The sequence below is a fragment of the Pristis pectinata genome, chromosome 32, assembly GCF_009764475.1.
Source record: "Pristis pectinata isolate sPriPec2 chromosome 32, sPriPec2.1.pri, whole genome shotgun sequence".
NCBI classification, from domain to species: Eukaryota; Metazoa; Chordata; class Chondrichthyes; order Rhinopristiformes; family Pristidae; genus Pristis; species Pristis pectinata.
Window position 1 is genome coordinate 1,120,770 of NC_067436.1, and position 19,652 is coordinate 1,140,421.

General features: G+C 43.1%; 1 protein-coding gene across 18 annotated transcripts in view; it reads right to left on the reverse strand.

Moving 5' to 3' along the window:
• Positions 1-19,652, reverse strand: part of tpm1 (tropomyosin 1 (alpha)) — a 38,626-nt gene that overhangs the window by 6,695 nt on the left and 12,279 nt on the right. For 6 of the 18 annotated variants that reach the window (XM_052042789.1, XM_052042775.1, XM_052042781.1 and 3 more), the window contains 6 exons: positions 17,888-18,021; positions 12,141-12,258; positions 11,804-11,874; positions 11,323-11,398; positions 9,346-9,408; positions 9,188-9,257 (listed from right to left, as the gene is read on the reverse strand). In XM_052042789.1, the coding sequence (XP_051898749.1) occupies positions 9,188-9,257; positions 9,346-9,408; positions 11,323-11,398; positions 11,804-11,874; positions 12,141-12,258; positions 17,888-18,021 (532 nt within the window). Of the gene's footprint in view, positions 1-7,556; positions 8,210-9,187; positions 9,258-9,345; positions 9,409-10,149; positions 10,226-11,322; positions 11,399-11,803; positions 11,875-12,140; positions 12,259-17,887; positions 18,022-19,652 lie in introns of those variants that run through there. The other 12 variants (XM_052042785.1, XM_052042773.1, XM_052042779.1 and 9 more) reach the window with 7 other exon arrangements.

A 19,652-nucleotide genomic window follows, 5' to 3' on the forward strand; every position in this document is an offset into this window, starting at 1 on the left:
TTAGCGCAAGAGATAAGAAGTTTAACAGGGATAAGAGGAAATACCTCTTCACCCACCGTGGTTGGAATCTGCCGTCTGAGCGGGTGGAGAAGGCAGGTATTCTCAACATTTAAAAAGTATCTGAATGAGCATTTGAATTGGTAAAACATAGAAGGCTATGGATCAAGTGCTGGCGAATGGAATTAGTATGGATGGGTTCCTGATGGCTGGCATGAACATGGTGGGCCAAAGGGCCTGTTTCTGTGTATGACCCAATCCAGCAATTTTCACAGGCAATGGTGTAACTCGGCATAGTGGGAACTCTACTATTGACAATTGGTTTACCAGCCATTTCTGTAAGGAAGATTGCATCCTTCCAGTGATGAACCATAAGAAAGGTTAAAATCACTGACTGTCAAAGGTGGCAAAAAGGAAGGTTATTGCAGACATTGATACTGCAAAAGACCCTTAAAACAAACACACTTAAAAGAAATCAATGTCAAAGATATTCCCACTCCTGGACTTAGACCAGTAGATGAATCAGATGAACATGTGCAACTCGTAAACCTTCTGGCCAAAATAAGAGTGAGGACAGTAATGCAGCAAAGAAATTTCCAACATTGCAGCAACCATTCTGCTGATACTCGTTGTGATGAGTGAATGGGCACAGGTTACCACACATCACGTTCCAACCAGGTCATCAAATCCACATTAAACCAATTTAGATATTGTGCTCTGACTGATCAAATCACAGTGAAATACGAGAAAGATGCTACACAGAACAAGTGGTTGTGAGGAAGGAGCAGAAAACCAGAGATGATGGAGGTAGAGACCTCTGCATTGTACAAGGGAAGTGTGGATAAATCCTTGAGGTATTTGAAGATGCAGTGAACATAAAAGTGGAGTGTAAAAGGTTCCACAGATTTGAAAAAGAAGACAGATTAGTGAAGTTTAGATCCCTTGCAGTTAAAATTGGAGGAATTCCTAACAGGGAACAGGAAATGACAGTAAACTATGTAACAGTAAATGATTGACAGTTGTGCTTCATTCAAAGCCAAGAAAAACAAATCTAGGTCACCTTGTAATGGGTGGGGCAGAAGTATTGGAAGTGGAGGCTGGGTCTGTATTGTACAAAATACAAAACCACACTATTTAAATAAAGACTGACAAACAAATTACCCAAAATATCGAAGTAAAATTGACAACAAATCAGCAGGGGAAAGATGACAGACTGCGATTGTGTTGATTGGAGTCAGAAGTGGAGTGGAAGGTGCATGTTCAGTGCACCTCAAATGTTACATTTTCCTTTCCACCCTACATTTGTCAACTGACCTGCTGCACATTTCCAACAGGTTCTGCTTCATTAAAGACTTTGTGTTTTATATATTAATAAATACATCTGACAGATGATGTGTTCTGTCTGCACCAGGAGAGTCTCAGACAGCCTTTCTTTCAGGCACTTTCATTCTTAGTTTGGAAATTAGTTCATTTCTTCTTTATTCCCTCCAGAAATTGCAACTCTCTTTCACGCCACTCAAATCAGCCCTATGAAAACATGGATGCATTGAAAATGCCAATGGGCTAAAAATACCATCAGAGGAATTTACAGTGCAGAGTGCAAAGAGCAGTGTGCAGCACAAGGCTAAAGGAATGCTCTAAGTGGCTGAAATACAAAGCTTGCAAATGATGCTGCAGCTACCCAACCCCCCAGGAACAGTGGGAACAATTCTGGGATCCACATCTTCAAAAGGATCAACTGGGCTTGGATGGAGTCTAGTTTGTGATATCCAAAGGTTAAATTATAAAGTGATTACACAAACATGTGCTGTATAGCCTGAAATGTAAAATTTATTTGAAGCTATGAAACATTTCTACATGCAGGTGGAAAACATTTGCAATACTGGTCAATTCTAATCTGAAATAAAAGTTTCACCCTGCAGGAGATGCCCATTGAAGCAACCATGTCTGTGCCAGTTGAAAAGGAGCCTATCCAGTCTCTCCTTGAAACTCAGGCCCTTCAGTCTCAGTAACATCCTTCTGAATCTTTTCTGCACCCTTATCAGCCTGATGACATCCTTCCTTTCGCTAAGCAACCAGAACTGCACTCAATACTCCAAGTGCAGTCTCACTAACCTCTTGTCCAGCTGTAATATGATGTCCCAACTCTTATACTCAATGGCCAGACCAATGACGGCAATTGTGCCAAACGCTGCCTTCACCACCATGTCTACCCACGTTGCCACTTACGTACTTGCACCCCTAGGTTTCAGATCTACAGCACTCTCAAGGGCCCTGCCATTTACTGTGCAAGTCCCACCCTGGTTCACCTTCCCAAAATGCAACTCTTTGCACTATGCCACCAATTTTGGTGTTATCTGCAAACTTACTAACCATGACACCTACATTCTGATCCAAATAGTTAACATGGAAGACAAGCAATAGAAGACCCAGCACGGATCCCTGTGGCAAACCACTGGTCACAGGCCTTCAATTAGGAAAAACACCCCTCCACTACCACCCTCTGACTCCTTCCATCAAGCCAATTTTGTATCCAATGGGCTAGCTCATCCTGGATCCCATGTGATCCAAGCTTCTGGACCAACCTATAATGTGGGACCTTGTCAAAGGCCTTGCTGAAGTCCATGTAGGCAACATCTACTGCTCTGCTCTCATTGATCCTCTTGGTCAGCTCTTCAAATAATCCAATCAAATTCACCAGACACAATTTCCCATGGACAAAGCCATGCCAACTATCTTTAATCAATCCTCATCTTTCCAAATGCAGGTAGATGCTGTCTCACAGGATCCCCTCCAGTAACTATCACACCAGTGAAAGGCTCATCGGCCTGTTAATCTTTGCAGCCATTCTTAAATAAAGACACAACATTAGCCACCCTCCAGCCTTCCAGGACCTCACCCATGGCCAACAATGATACAAATATCTCTAACAGGGCCTCAGCAATCTCTTCCCTTGCTTCCCACAATCCCCTAGGATACACTTGGTCAAGCCCAGGAGATTTATTTAACTTTATGCACTTTCAGACTGCTAACATCCCTCTTATCATGTGGATATGTTTTAGGATATCACTGTTCTCTTCCCTGAATTTCCTAGTTTCCATGACCTTTACACCCACCCTTCAGCACTGGCTCTTCTCCTACACTGCACATCCAGTGATAAGGGACTCAGCTTTTCAGGCAGCAAGTTCCAGACTCCAGTCACCTGGAGCCTGAGCATGGTGGACGTACAGTCCAAGAACAGGAGGAGGGTGACCTTGGCCCCATCTGCCTGCTCACTATTCAATGAGTACATTTTACCTCAGCACCATCTCCTCCACTTCCCCATATCTTTTAATGTTTAAAAATGTGTGTCTTGAATAAACTCAGCAATTGAACTCCCACAACCCTCTTGGATAGAGAACCCCAAAGGCATACAACCACGTGATTAAGTATCTCTATCCTGAGCGGCCGACTTTGAGACTGTAACCAATGGTTCGGGACATAAAAACATCACCCCACATCTACCTGTCATCTCCGTAAATGTTTTTATGCAAGACCACCTCTCATTTTACTAAACTCTTAAATGTAGCACCAATCTACTCAACCTCTGTGAGGGAGAGGGAACTAAATGAAAGAGAGGAAAAGAGGAGATTCTTATACATAGGCCTACTAGTCGAATTTGCCACACACCTGATTCAATACACAAGGCAGCAGAACAACAACCACCATCCTCTCCATTTAAAACCATTTACCCCAACGTCGTCACAATGAAATTGACACCAACAGATTTTTGTTTGCACCACTCTAGTTGCTGTTGATTCCAGGACAATCCCAGGGTTTTACCTTCTTCAAACTGTATCCAGAGTGTGGGCTCATACTTCTGGAGAAATCCTCCTCACAACCATGTATCAGAAGCAATCTGAAGAATGCAAGATCTCTCCAATGTGGATAACATGACTAATCAAAGTAGGCGTGCCTGTAGTTTACGCAATCCCTGGATGGGATTATACACAATGGAATGAGGGGCAGAAATAGCAGTGCCATGCATTATGGAGCAAGGATATTTATGCCGTTCATTGACTTTAATAGAAGGTCCAGAACCCCGAGTGGCCAACTGTACAATCTCGAGAATGAGCAGTGGACAAGCCTTGCCAATCTCACAGTCCCTACTAGATGTCAATTGCTAAAATAAGTCCATTTCATTGGGGAATATTTCTACTGGGCCCAAATTGATCTATACAGCTGTGATGAGTCACTGGTGGTCCATAGCTCAGAAAAAAAAATTAAAGCCTGACTTGCAGGAGGGCTGTGCACTGCCACAAATTGCTCCTACTGAGAATTAATTACATGGTATTTACTGAACAGACATTGGACATTTTGTGCCTCAGACCATTTGGACAAATCTCGCCTCTGCCCTTTTTCTAAACTTGAAATAATCTATTTCTCCCTCATCCGATTCTCCAACTTTCCCTTCAATCCAAATGGTATTTGTCTCAACTGTTCCCCTTAGAAGCAAACTCCACACTCTGGTAAGGCAATTTCTCCCAAGTCCTTTCCAGTATTACAGCCGACTTTCTTATATTCATAAATCTTGTGTTTGAACTCTCAAAATATTTCAGTTTACAGAATAAACCATTCCAGTTGACTAATTTGAACCGTGCAATTGGCTGTGTGTTTTATTGTCTGTGCTCTTCGAGAAGTCACCCCAGGTCTTCACTCACACCTCCTCTTACTGAGTTAATAAACGGGAGCCGAGAGTGAAGGATCCATCGATTGCACTCTGCCTTTAAGTGGCATTCTTGAGCAATCAGTGGATACTTATCCTTCCCAATAACTAAGATGGCCATTGGATGTCCAAGAGTGCAGCTTTCCATAGTTAATCCCTCATGTAAATTAATCAAACTTCAACTAGCTGCAAAGCTCTCCTTGTGATTCAGCCTAACAATTCCAAAACTGCATGTACAAGGATAAAGGAAAACTGTTTTCATTGAGGAATTATGTTGGTGAGCTTTCAGCTGCAGTGCAAATTACAATTCAAACATAACAGGGACCAATATATTAATATTTTTGTTCTGTATATTAGTGGTGTAGAATTTATGGGCCCAACATTTTTGCCTCAGGTTATAAACCACATTTATCAGTTGAGATGGACCATCTGATAGTTTTCTGAGAAAGGAGCCTTTTCATATTCTAGTAAAAAAATTAAACAAACAAATGGAAGTTCAAAAAAGAAACATCTCCCATAGATATTGGGAGATATTTATTAGTTTTCTTGGGGTTTTAGTTTTGATTTGAATAGTTTGCTGTAATTATGCTAATTCCTTCAGTTCATTATTCATACTGCCCTACAAGCACGGTTACCACACTGTATAAACTGAGGGATAAACTTCCAATTGTCGGCAACTGTAAGTCACACAAACACTTGCAAGGATCACCAATGGCCAGTTAACGTGGCCTGTTCAAGTCTCAACTCACTGTACACTCGAGGAGAGGGGGAGGGGGGGAGGAGGGGCTGAAAACCACAGTGACACTTACTTCTAATGTAAACCATGATCTCGGCTTTAGTTTTCAAAACTGCTGTTTGAAAATAATTTAAAGAAATTGCAAAAGGATACAGTTCATCTAGAAAGTATTTATTTTACAGTTAAGCTAGGAAGACACTGTACAATGAGCGTGACTAATGTTACCAAAAGCATGAAACAACAGCCACAGCAGGTGGAGCAATAGGTTCTGCCCATTTAAAAACTCGAATGGAGAATTCAGAAACAATTAAAGCCAGCTGGTTGAAGAAATCTTTGGCATTGCAGAGAAGCAGTTTATCTGCGCGAGAAAAGGTACAGAACAAAAATGAATGAGTGCAGAAAGCAAAACAAAAAATTTGAAACAAATTTAAAAACTTGGCCTACTTTCAAATCTTAATTCCAGTGCAAAGCCACACCAGCTTTCATGGTTTATACGACAATAAGGGAGCAACAGATTAAAAGCAAATTAGTTGAATGCCATGCAGCAGAGGATGAAGTCATGCATATCCACCATCTAGTTACTTGGAGCAGTTCCACAGGCACTATGGTCCAATTGGAAGGAAAAGATGCTAAAACAAGCTCAAGATGAAAGTGGATCATTCCAAGTCTAAACTGTAGGATTGAGACATCCATTCTAACATTCTTCTCCTTTTCCAGTCCTCGCCTTTGGAGTGAAAGATTTCCATAAAGTCCGGCCACTGGAGACTGCCTTATCCACCAGTTAATGGACAAAGCACAAGGTGAAGAATGGACTTTCAAGCGGCATAGTGAAAATGGCATTTGCCACACAAGTTAAAAGATGGCCAATAGTGCCACATAAACTATACATCGGAAGCACTGATTTGGAAGAGATTTGTAGATACAGTTCACCATGGAACTTCAAGCAATGGGCATCAACTGCTTGGCTGAAAGTAGTATCCTAGAATACTTAATCTTGCATGGATATTGACCAAAACTCTTACTGTACTAAATAGGGAGATGGTCCTCACTGACAAAGGGATTTACCAGCAGACAAAGATTTCAGATAATTGCCAGATGGCCTTTTCCCATGTTGCATAATTCTATGACTATTTTAGGCTCTCCATAACTGAGATGTTGGTTGAGAATGTGGAGAGTGCAAGGAGTGGATAAGGGCCCATTCATGGAAATTCCAAAGATGATAAAAGTGCCTTGTACCAAATGATGTGCTAGCTAATATTGAAGTTTGTCCACTCAAGTACAGGAGGAGCAAAAGATCTGATGGGCTTTCATCATGGTCTACTATGCCATTATACTTTGTTCAAACTAACATTTGCTCAGTTCAATGCCAAAACTTTGTGCGCTAGGATCGGGACTCAGGGCCTCAGCTTATGGACTGGCATCATGTACTACACTCAAATACTCCTTTATCACTGCCAGTCCCAAATGAAACTGAAAAACAGAAAATACGGGGAACACTCAGCAGGTCAATGGAAAGAAACAGAATTAGTGTTTCCAGGCTCAAGACCCTGTGTCAGAATTTCCCCAATTCTGATAAAGGATCATGAATTTGAAATGTTGTCTGTTTTCTTTCCACAGATGTTGCCCGACTTGCTGAGTGTTTCTAGTATTTTCTGTTTTTATTTCAGATTTCCAACATCTGCAGTTTTACTTTTGATTTCCAGCTGAAACTGAACCAGCCAAACACACCATTCCTTTGGAATGAACCACATGGGCAATGTCAACACTGCACAAGTGGCCAGATGCTTTTCAAAAGTTTAAAAGGTCAAGTGTGCAGAAACCAAACCATCCGGAATTCCTACCCCAACTTCCAGGTGTGTACCAAATCTGGGAAAAAAGTGATATCTGGAGTTGAACTCCTATGTTGTGTTAATGCAAGGAAGGTGCACTTATTACCCGAAAGAAAGTTAGAGACACACAGGAGATGGAAACGTAGTCAGTGGTGAGAGGAAAGGAAAGAAAAAGTACAAGTTTTCTCATAATTTATTGATTAGTACAACATGATGAAACTCACTGAAGGTTATGAGTTGCACTGATGCACACACACACTCACATGAGTGAATGTGACCAAACTCTTGGAACTACACAAGATGTCCACAACCAATGCTTGGTTAATTCTGTATGGATTCATTTGCTTTGGGAGAGACCATGTATCCCTTGCAAAGCAAATGAATCTTGGGTATTAAAACAGAAGAGTTAATCCAGCAATGTACACACACAACTTTGTAGAACTGACCAAAGGTTCAGGATTGCAATTTGCATTCCTGTTTTAGTAAATTCTAAACATTTGCTTTGGGAAATTCTCCAAATTTAAAGAAAGCAAATGTGGTTGGAAAAATGGAACCAAAGATTTAAATACAGCACACTCATGTTCAATACACTGAAATCCAGATTGAAACAGGCACCATTATGCAGGAGAGACAATTGTACTTCCACTTTTTAAAAGAACATCAAGATAAATCAGTTCAGTAAACATGTAATGATTAGTGGACTGCAAATTAACTGTTAAGAGACAAGAGTGAAGAGAGTTATGAATCAGTTTTAAGGATGGAAACAGAGGTGCAGTGAGTTGGGTGGGAGTTTATTAGGTACTATGTACGAGGACTATGGTGTTGTGGAGAACAAATGAAAACAAGCACAGGAAAAGATTTACATTGATGTCATATCGTTGAGAGCATGGTCCAATTCCTCACTGATGGCCTTGTACTTCAGCTTCTGGGCATATAACTCATCTGCAGGACCGGAAGGAGCAGAGGTGAGCAGAATGCGATGTGATGAAGTGAGAGAGGGTGATGAAAGGTCACAGCATCCAGTGCAGAGAGGAGAGCAGGAGAGAGAGGAAGAGTCAGATGAATGGCCAGATGCAAGGGAAGAACAAAAATGGAGAAAAATTAAAACAGTAATGGGAAAAAAATTGACTACTTTGTGCAACTTACTTCCTCTGAGAAAGAAAACTGATCTGTCTCCTTACAGAATTGATGAGTTCTGGATTTTGTTCATAAAACTTTTCCAGACAAACAGGCTCAATTTCTGGCACCCAAGAAATGCAAAGATCACCCCATAGCCCATGGGAAGCAGAACAGCAACACCTCAACTGTGAGCAGATCCAATCTATGCCGAGAGCAGCAAACCACCCTGGGCTGCCCGTGATCCACAGCGAACACCGGGTGGCCCAGGCCCGCATCGTGGGACAGGCCCTGGGCCCAAACAATCGCAAGTTGTCCATTCTACACAGCAAACACAGGTTGGCCCATAACATGGGGTTGGGGGGGGGGGGGGTGGAAACCAGGCTCAAAACATCCCCCACAAAATCCTCCACTCCAGAAATCCCCTCCCTAACCCAAACATCTACTCAGCAAACTCCCCAAACCTGATGAAAACATCCTCCCCTCCTGCCAAAAGAAACTGCAGCAGACACAATGTTACCCCACCACCCTCCCACTGCCCCCTCACCCCCTCTCACTGCCCCCCCACCACCCCCTCACTGATTCCTCCATCACCTGCCACACGACCCTACAGAAAATCCAAAGGAGAGCAGATCGTAGCCCACTTCCACCCAGCCTGCCCCAAGCCCTCACCCACAGCACCGTGCCCCAGACCACTGGGGCAGCAGAGGAACCGGACGGGCCAACATCAACATTTCCAATCACAAACAACAGCAGAGGCTCTGCTCACTGGGCCGAAGCCACTTCAGCAATTTACAGCCGTACCTTCCAAGTCATCAATGGATTTTTCCAACTTGGCAACAGTCCTCTCTGCAAATTCAGCACGGGTTTCAGCCTGAAATCATCAAGGAGATTTCACATTTTTAGGATGCTGGAGCAGAAACAAGACTGGGATCCTAATTCCAACAAGAAGCTCCACTTACCTCTTTCAGTCTGTCACTCAGGACTTTTATTTCCTCCTCATACTTGTCTTCCTTTTGTGAGTACTGTACAGAGAGAACAAACAGGGAAAAGTTCAATCAATAAATATTTCAATGGACCTGTAGTACCTGCTTCACTAACCTGCCTGACCCAAAAACAGTACAAGAGCAAAGCTTTCACTGCAAGTAGTTAGGGACTCTTTATTTGGAAAGGCCTACTCTAATATGGAATATTTTCACAAGGTTGCTATTCAGCAGTCATCATCAATGTAACAGCACATCACTCAGAATTGCCTCTTGCAATTTCATTTCTCCCAGCTGAGAGAGTAAAGAACTGAAGCACAAACTGACATAACTGGACTATTTTTAAAAAAAAGTATTTAAAATTGCAACAAAGTTAGACAAGTTGGCATAGGAAAGAGATTAGAGTCAAAGTTGTAGAACAGGAAATGGGCACTCCTGCCCACAAGTCCATGCCAACCATTAAGTACCCATTAATACAAATCCCATGTTATTCTCCCCACATTCTTATCAGTTCCCCCTACATTCTACCACTCACCTACACAATTTACAGCAGTCAATTAGTCTAGCAACACGCACATTTTTGTGATGTTGGAGGAAACCAGTGCACCCGGAGGAAACCCACGTGGTCACAGGGAGAACGTGCAAGCTTCTCTCAGATTGCACCAGGATTGATCCCAGGTCACTGGAGCTGTGAAGCAGCAGCTTTACTAGCCAAGCCACTGTGCATACACTAAAGCCATGATTTACAGTTAATACTAAAGCAGGGATTATTCCATGGCCTACCTTCTCAGCTTGAGCCTCCAGTGACTTAAGGTTGTTGGTCACAGTTTTCAACTCCTCTTCAAGCTCAGCAGATTTACTGTTTCAAGTTAGAGCAGAAAAAGGGAAAGAAAAGCAAAAATAAAAAAAAGCAGCAGGGGGAAAAGAGGGGAAAACGGGAAAGATGGGGAAGTCAGCAGCAGTGGGAGAAAGGAGAGCGAGCGAAAGAGAGAAAGAAAAAGATTTAATGGAATAGCTCTACTGGAGCACAACAGGTGGCCTTAAAGCAGCAGGGTCCTCCAGAACTAATCCAATGAGAAACTTGGCTCAATCACTACTTTCAAATAACGAGGAAGGTGAGTGGAGTGTTGGCCTTTGTTCTAAGAGTCGAGAGTAGGCAAGTTTTGATGCCACATTACAGGGTGCTGGTGAGATGATACCTGGAGAACTTCAAACGTTCTCGGCCTCCATAGTTAAGGAACGATCAGGGGCAATGCAGAGAGGTTCACAGTTGATTCCTAGAATGAGGGAGTCAACATGTAAAGAACAGGCCGATTAGAAAATGCAGAGGTGATCTTATTGAAACAAGGGGATTGTCAGAGAGGATGCAGAGATACTTTTTCTCCAGTGAGGGAATCTACAGCCAGGAGGTAGTTTCAGCAGAAGCGACTGCCCATTGGTGAGGAATTTCTTTTCTCAGAGTTGTGAATTTGGAGTTCTCCGAGTACTCCAGGCCGAGATTGACAGACATCTAAACTACAAGGAAGAGGTGGGGTTCAAGGAGAGAGCAGAAAAGTAGTGTTGAGACCAAGATTGGATCCGCCATTAATGGTGGAGCAGCCTTAAGGGGCCAATTGGTGTACTCCTGCTCCTTTTCTTATCTTCACTTTGTACCAAGAAAAGGGGAAGTTTGTGAAGAATTCTTATGCTTTTGGAAAATAGGCTTGTAATTTTTATTTTAAAATGACAACCACCAATTGCTTTTAGGTCCCTGGAGGAAATAACACATCAAGACTGAAAACCCAACACCAACAGATTGCAGAGTGCAGAAGAGGCAGCAGAGAAGAGCAAGTCAACTAATCCTTCCTAAACACCAAGGCAGCACTGATTTCACACAAAGCAAACCCCCAAGTGTTTCAACAGCACACAAGAGCACATTGTGATGTGAGTTCGTCCAGACGGTATTAGTTCCAGTACCTTGCCTTCTGCTGCCACTAAAGATTTCAAGGTTTGGTCCATTATTCTAACCTCCTCTTCCACTCGGCGAGCACGACTAAGTGAGATCACGAGAAATGCACGTGGCCACAAAATAGTGTGCAATGAAAGCATGCAGTGAAGAAGAGATAACACGTTAAAACCCCATATGACATTTAATATCTGGATAAGCTTCATCTGTGCTTTAAATCTTTGAGTACAGGGCTTGGATCATATTGCTAGGTGGGGTTACATTTTCTACTAATGAATTTGTCTTGGGTCCAGCGTGTTCAGGAGAGACAATGACGAAATATTCTCACCTATTATCTTTAAAAGAGGCAGGCTGGGATTTGCACCCATTTGTACTCAAAGACTTAATTTATCAAGGTGTTTCAGCATTTTATGTTTCCAAGCAGGTTTTAATGACTGACTGTAAAGCCTTTCAGTGTCACTGACAGTGCACAGCAGCGGAAGGCATACATACGATTCAGAGAGCTCAGCTCGCTCCTCAGTCCGCTCCAAGTCACTCTCAATGATGACCAGTTTACGGGCAACCTGAAGGGAAAACATAAGAGTCATACGTTAACTGAGACACACCCAGAGACAGACTGGGTTTACCCAGCCTATGTTGGGTAAGAGTTAGAGCAAAGGTGGCTATTGGAGCAAAGGTCCAAAGGAATAAAGGTAGAGCTCCTCCTCCTGCCAATTATCATGTTCAACGTTTTAGATAGCTACCTTTAGAACTGGCAATGCTCCCAACTTCCTTTGTCAACGTCCACCTTGGCTTCATCATCTATACAAGGATCACACGGGCAACTAACCTCTTCATATTTGCGGTCAGCCTCCTCTGCAATATGTTTGGCCTCCTTAAGCTGGATCTCCTGTAGTTCCATCTTCTCCTCATCCTTCAGGGCTCTGTTCTCAATAACCTTCATCCCTCTATGGAGAAAGAAATGCAGAAATGTGGAAATAAGCATTATGGTACACAAAGCAACCATTGCTGCTGGTACAGAGGTGCGGTTGGGAATGGGAAAGGAAACAAAAAATCACAAACTTTCTTTGGTATTGACCAGCAGGGTTTCATTTTGCTCCCAGGAATCTCGCAAATCTCAGCCCACGCTCTCGCCCTGGGTTTGAAACGTTACTTCCAAACGGCTCCAGCTGTGGGTCAGGTGTGTCAGCATTCTCACCTTGGTCCCTGTCCTGGAGCACTCAGTCCAACCAGGCTTTGCCTGCACCAATATCGATGACATCAAGCTTCATATTCCTGACCTCCCTCAACTACATCACAAAAATACTGATGCTACCAATCTATTTCCTCCTTGTAAAGAAGGCAATGGTGGATTTTTCTTGGTGAAATTAAAAACCTCAGATGTTGCTAGTTGGAAGTGTCTCTCATTAACTAAGGTAGTACGTGCCAGTCACTTAACCCAGGAGAGGTGGTCAAACAAGGTCAAACATCTTCATTCCAGCAGAATTCAAGAGAATGGAGAACAAAATACACATTCCTCACCCCCTTTAAAAAAAAGGCAGGAGACATAGGAGAGCATTAGAATCTGCGTCCTCTCACTGCAAGGACAATCCATTAGTCCCACAACTACACCCCTTCCCTAACATTATCCCTCCCAATACCAGGGAAAAGCCTCACTCACTATTGCTTGCAGGTTCAAGATTATCCAATACACGTCAATGGATCAGGATGGAAACCGAATACAAGAAGTGAACTCCGGATACTTGTATTCCATGCTCTGGCTAATGAAAGCAAGAGCAGGGAAATTATGGCACCACTTCATGAAATACTGGTTAGACCACAGCTGAAACACTGTCTGCAGTTTAGTCGTCACACTACAGGGAGGACATGGCTGCATTGGAGAGAGTGCAGAAGAGATTCACCAGGATGCTGTCTGGGATGGAATATTTCAGATATGAGAGGCTGGGTGTGTTTTGCTTCAAATGGAGAAAACCAATTGTGTATCCAGTTAGCCAGGTCTCCCTGGATTCCATGTGCTCTAACCTTCCAGAGCAGCCCACCATGTGGAACCTTATCAAAGGCCTTACTGAAGTCCATATAAACCACGTCTACTGCCCTGCCCTCAACGATCTCGATCACATCATCAAAAATTCAAACAAGTTCATAAGACATGATCTCCCATGCACAAAGCAGTGCTGACTACCCCACAGAGGTTCAAGATAAAGGGGATGAATTTTTTCAGCCAGAGGGTGGTTGAAATCTGGAACACATATTCTGGGGAGAGGTGGTGGCAGAGACCCTCAGAACGTTCACGTGTTTAGACGAGCAGTGAAATTGCTGTGGCACAGGAAGCTCCGGGCAGAGTGCCGGAAAGTGGGCTGAGTGTACAACGTGGGCCCCATGGGCCACAGGGACCAGCAGCATCACCTCCAGTGAACAAGTTTAACACTGACACCTGCTTGAAGTGGAACAACTTCAGGGGAACATCATTTTCAAACTCTCAATGCACATAAACTCTAGCGCAGTCAAGAACTCCAAGCTGCCCCGCCTCATTCCCTCTAGCTTTTCCAAATGCCATGCTGGTGAGCGGCATCCTCCACTCCACACAGATAATGGAAAGGAATCAGTCAAGTCCAACCTTGTCTCAGTGTAGCAAGCCCAACAAGGGGGTGCAGGGGAGTGTTGAGGAGATCAGTCAGAGAATGAAGCTGGTCAGGTGAAAGAGCATCAATGAGGAAGTATTCTTGTAGTGTTCCAAATTCAGTATATTTATATAAAAGTTGAAAGTCAAAATAGGAGTACAGGTCCTCCCAAGCTTATGAACAGCCGACTTATGTACAGCCCGTACATATAAACGAGCATTTGGGCGACCAGCGGGGTGGATTTGCTGGCTGCTGCAGGCATCTTCTGCTGTGCGGGAACTCGGGTTGCAGCCGCATTTCTGCCTTGTGAACTGTCCAGGTTATGAAATGTTCACAGGAACAGAGCCCTGACCTGACCTGGGGAGGACCTGTAAAGGCTTCAATTTGCGGAAGGACAACCTTAATAGACTGAAGAGATTTCAAAAGGTGAACTGGAAACACCTATTTGAAAGGAAAAATGGGGGACATTTAGGAGGGAGATTCAAAGTCAAACATAATATGAGGAGAAAGGATGGGATTGCCAAGTCTGGAGCCTCCTGGATGATGAGGGCAAGAACTTCATATGCTCCACTCTTCCAGCTTAGGAGAAAACATAGCAGTGAAATTAAAAAGGGAAACTCGGAAAACAAAAGCAGGTATGAAAACAGTGGGCGAGAAAGGCCCAAGAAAATCCAAAAAGATCTTTTGATGCAGATAAAGGGCAAGAGTACAAGAGGGCAATGAAGGAAAGAGCAGAGAATATTGGGGACCAATAAAGGTGACCCGTGTGTCAGCTGGAGAACATGGGCAAGACTTGGAATTAATTTTTGGCACCTGTTTTAATTCAGGTGAATGTTCGATATGATTAATATAGTAAAAAGCAAAACCTAGTGTTTGGCACCTTTGAAAATAGATACACCTCCAGGCCAAGGTGTAATCTGTCCCAAGACAATGGAGGAATCAGCAAAGGCTCTCACTACAATCCTCTCTGGCGACAAATGTGGTGTCAGAGGACTGTTAATGTTGTTTAAAAAGGTAGGTGGGGATGAATCAAGTAATCGCAAGCCTGTTAGTTTAACTTAAGATGGCAGGCAAATTATTGCAATTGATTCCAAGAGATGGTGTAATCCTTCATTCAGAAAGATATTAATCAAGGATAGTCACCCTGGATTTGTTAAGGGAAGGTCATTTCTCACCAAATTGAACTCTGATTGGATAATAGGGGAGGTCGATGAGGACAGTATGTCATGGGGGCTACATAGATTTCATCAAGGCATTTCATCATCCCTTCGTATGGGATCTTGTTAAAAAAGCAAGAGCTCATGGAATTCATGAAAGTGCAGCAAACTGGATTCAAAATTGATTCTGTGGCAGGAACAAAAAGGGTTGGTGGATGATTTTGTTACTGAAAAACCATCAGCCACAAAAAAACTTGTACTTCACTGCTCCATTTAGTTCAGTTCTACAAATACTCCCTGAAACAATGTGCCTGTCCCTTTATCTTGCAGGTAAACCCTCCAAATGAAATTGAGGTGAGGCATTCCCAGAGATTTTATTATCCTTTGGGATCTCCACAGGAAAACTGAGGTTTCAACACAAATTAAAACAACTTAAGAAATGCGAGGAAAAAGATGACATCCACCTGTAAGCTGTGACAGATTGTGTCTAGTTCAGAGATTTAATTGAAAAACTTCAAACTGGAAAATCTGATCCCAATAATTGTTGATAGTGGGAGTGACATTTTTCCAGCAGTAGGGATATTATTACAAACCCCACTGGACACATCTGATGTCCAACACCAGCAGAAAACAAGTAAAACTGTAGGTGCTGGAATCTGAAACAAAAAGAGCAATGCTGGAAGTACTCAGCCAGCCTAGCAGCATCTGTGGAGAGAGAACCCAGTCCATGTCTGTACATCAATCTGCTTCAGGATTCACCCCCATCCCGCAGAAATAAAGAGCAATAAGTCTCCTTCAAAGGAGAAGCTAAAGGAAATTAGCATTAAGAATAGTGCTTTACACTTAATGGGACTAACTGGCAAAATGACAGGACTTGATGACCTGCAACCAAAGGTGTTGAAGAAGAGGGCAACTGCATGTAACCTTCTAAAGAACCACAGTCGTCCCCACAGATCGGACGGTAGCAAAACATCCCATGGGTCACCGACCCCAGTAACTGAAAACCAGCCAGTGACTGCAATAATGGCAGTGCATCAATCTGCCGCTCTGTGGGAACAGATATATGTCACTTTATTACAAGGATTTACATTAGAATACATCACTCCAGTATTTGGTTGGTGTTGGTGAAATGGGCTGAGAAAGGGCAGAAAGAGCTTAATCCAGATTAATGAGACAGCGAGAGTACTAATGAGGATAGAATTTACACCATGAATGGTGAGGTCCTAGGGAGTATTGAGGAACAGAGAACCCCGATGTCCAAGTTTAAAGATCCCTGTAGGTGGTAGATAACATGGTTCAGAAGGCATATGGGATACTGGCCTTCATTAGTCAGGGCACTGAATACATAAACAGGGAGGCTATGCTCCAACTTTATAAAACATTGGTCAGACCTCAGTTGGAGTCGTGTGTGCAGTTCTGGTCACCACATGATAGGAAGGGGGTGAGAGGGTGCAGAGGAGATTCACCAGGATGTTGCCTGGAATGGAGTGCTTCAGTTATGAGCAGACTGGGGAGTCTGTTTTCCCTGGAGCAGAGAGAGAAGGTTAAGGGGAGACATGATTGAGGTACATAAACTTATTAGGAGTATAGATAGAGTAGAATGCAGGAAAATGTCCCTCTTAGAGGTGAATAAAACTAGAGGGCAGAGATTTGGGGTCAGCAGGAAGTGATTTAGCAGGGACCTTCTCGTGAGTACCTGGAATGCACTGCTGGAGAGGGTAATGGAGCAGAGTTGCTCACAGTATTTAAGAAGTGTCTCGATGAGCAGTTATTTCGCCCAGGCAGTGAAGGCTACAGGCCAAACACTGGCAGATGGGATCAGTACAGATGGGTGCCCACTGGTCAGCACAGAAATGATGGGCCTAATGGCCTGTTTCCCTGCTGTGCGACTCCATGAGTCTCGATGAAGTAAACAGAAAGGAAATCTCCCCCAAGCAGTGGGATCCGATTTGAAGTCATTGGTATAAGAATTAGAGGTGCCATGACTCTGCCTCAGAAGGGCGGCAGGCACAGAAAAACCATGAATTGTACTTGGGTGTTGGCAGAAGCCAAGACCTGTAGGACTGCAGACCCAGTGCTGGAAGGTGCAGGTAGCCCAGGGAGTTCTTTCTCAACCGGTACAGGAACAATGGGCCAAATGGCCTCCTTCTGCATTGTAAACTTCCCATGACAGGAGCAGCCACCCTTGGCTTCTGACCTGGTCTGACTTGCTGGCAGGGGTGGGGGGTGTTGGGAGCAGTTCTGCAGCCCCAGCCCAGAACACAACACTTACCCAATACCACACAGCTTTAATTTGGATTATGCAAACAGAAAGGGAAAACTTTGCACAATGACTTTAAGATCGGCACAGCATCGTGGGCCGAATGGCCTGTCCAGTGCTATGTTCTAATGCCCATTATTGGAAGCCCTCTTGAGCCAGATGTCCCCCTGTCCAAATCCCAGGAAACACTGAATGCTCAGGATGGAAATCCAGTCACCAGCACATACTCACCCTGGACAAATGGACACAAAATCCTGATTACCACCAGGTTAAAAAAAGAGCAGAATTTAGTTTTAAACCATGAACAACTTGCCAAGAGTCAAACTTTAACCATTTACACAAAAAGGCCAACAGAAATTAAAATTTTTGTCGTGCATTTATAGCAATTAAAAAAACATGGCTAATTGAAAGCAAAACAAACTCTCCCAAGTTGAGAGTTAGAAACTAGCATTATAAAAGTTTCATATTAAACAGTTATGTGCCTGGCCTGTGCTGGTGAAGCCATCAGGTGCTCCAATTCAGTAACATGGCTCCTCACCTTTCACTCTCGTCTGCAGCCTTCTCAGCCTCCTCCAGTTTCTGCAGAGCTGTAGCCAGACGCTCCTGGGCCCTGTCCAGCTCCTCCTCAACCAGCTGGATACGTCTGTTCAGAGAGGCAACATCAGCTTCAGCCTAGGGTGGTGGGTGGGAAAACAAACAGTCAAAGCCCAGGTTAAACGTGAGGTGGTAGCTCATACCAAGACCTTCTACTTGGAAGAGCAATCTGGCCACAGACACAGCCCCATTACAGATTATTGTGTCATTCTCCTGCCAGTCTTGGAACAAATACTGGGACCGTCCACACAGGCGACTAGGAAGGGGAAGAAAGATAAGAACAAAGTAACCCTGCACTTCAAGGAAGAAAAACTTCTCTGTGATTCCACCACCGCCCCCCTCACCCCCCCCCCCCCATCAGTTCCATCCATCCTTCAAATGATATTGCCCTTCAGATGATATTTGTCACATTAATGGCCAAACGATCCATTTTGCTTAAATGGAAGGATCCAATACCCCCTACTACTCTTCAATGGTTCTCTCAAACTATATCATGTTTAAACTTGGAAAAAATTAGGAGTGGTCCTGTTGATCCTTCGCTTAAATTTGAGGAAGTTTGGAGTCCATTTATTCAATATTTTCACATGGTATAGATTGCCTTGTGATAACCTTTCAACTTAGAGGAATGGAGTTGATGACATAATATTGCTCTGTTTCTATTGAGAAATTTTAGTCCAGTTTTTTTTTCTGCTTGTTTTTTTTTGAATTTTTTTTTCTTTAGCATAGTTTGGTTTGATATATTGTTTATAATTTTTCTTATTGTTTTGGGGACTTTTTCTTTCTTTTATATTTATATAATAAATCTTTTTCTTTCCTTTCTTCTATATTCATTCACTAAGAGATCGTTGGATTTACAGGTTTCTTTATACTTTATTGTTCTTTATGATTATCCATGCCATGATTGTTCTCCTGATCTCTTTGTATTACATGTACAAACATTGATGATGTATATTGATGTATTAATTTGAAAACTAATAAAAAGATCGAAAAAGAAAGAAAGAAATATTTGGTGGAAATTTTATCAAATTTTAGAGACACCAGAGACTGCAGATACTGGAATCTGGAACAACAAACAATCTGCTGGAGGAACTCAGTGGGTCGAGCAGCACCTGTGGGAGGACTGCAGGGTTTCAACCCAAAATGTTGACAATTTCTTTGCCGCCCACAGATGCTGCTTGACTGCAGAGTTCCTCCAGCAGATTGCTTATTGCCTAGACAAGGGATCGCTGATAAGATCACACTTTCCTGTGGCATTGACTCTGCAGTTCCACAAAAAATGTAATCCATAACTTAAGAAAAAAAAGGTCCACTTCTGCAAAGAATATTCACAGAAGTAGTCTTGAATCATTGACTTGCTAAGTTCCCAACATTTCTATTTAGGATTCACAAACAGGGCATTTGATCCTTGATCTCTGCTGCTGTCTATGCTCCACACAAGCCCTCTTTCTTCTGCATCTCACACAGAGCCTTCTATTCCTTCCTCCCTTGTGTACTTGGCCAGCTTCCCCTCAATGCACCAATAAAATTCTTCTCAACCACTCCGTGTAGGTGAGAGTTCCACATTCCCAGCACTCCCAGGTAAAGTTACTCCATTCCCCAATGGATTTATTTGAGTTTCTTACATTTTCAGCCCGCAGTTTGTCTTCTTACACATACTATTAATTAATTCCCTCAAAATGTGTCACTGCCCATAAACATTTCCAATAAGC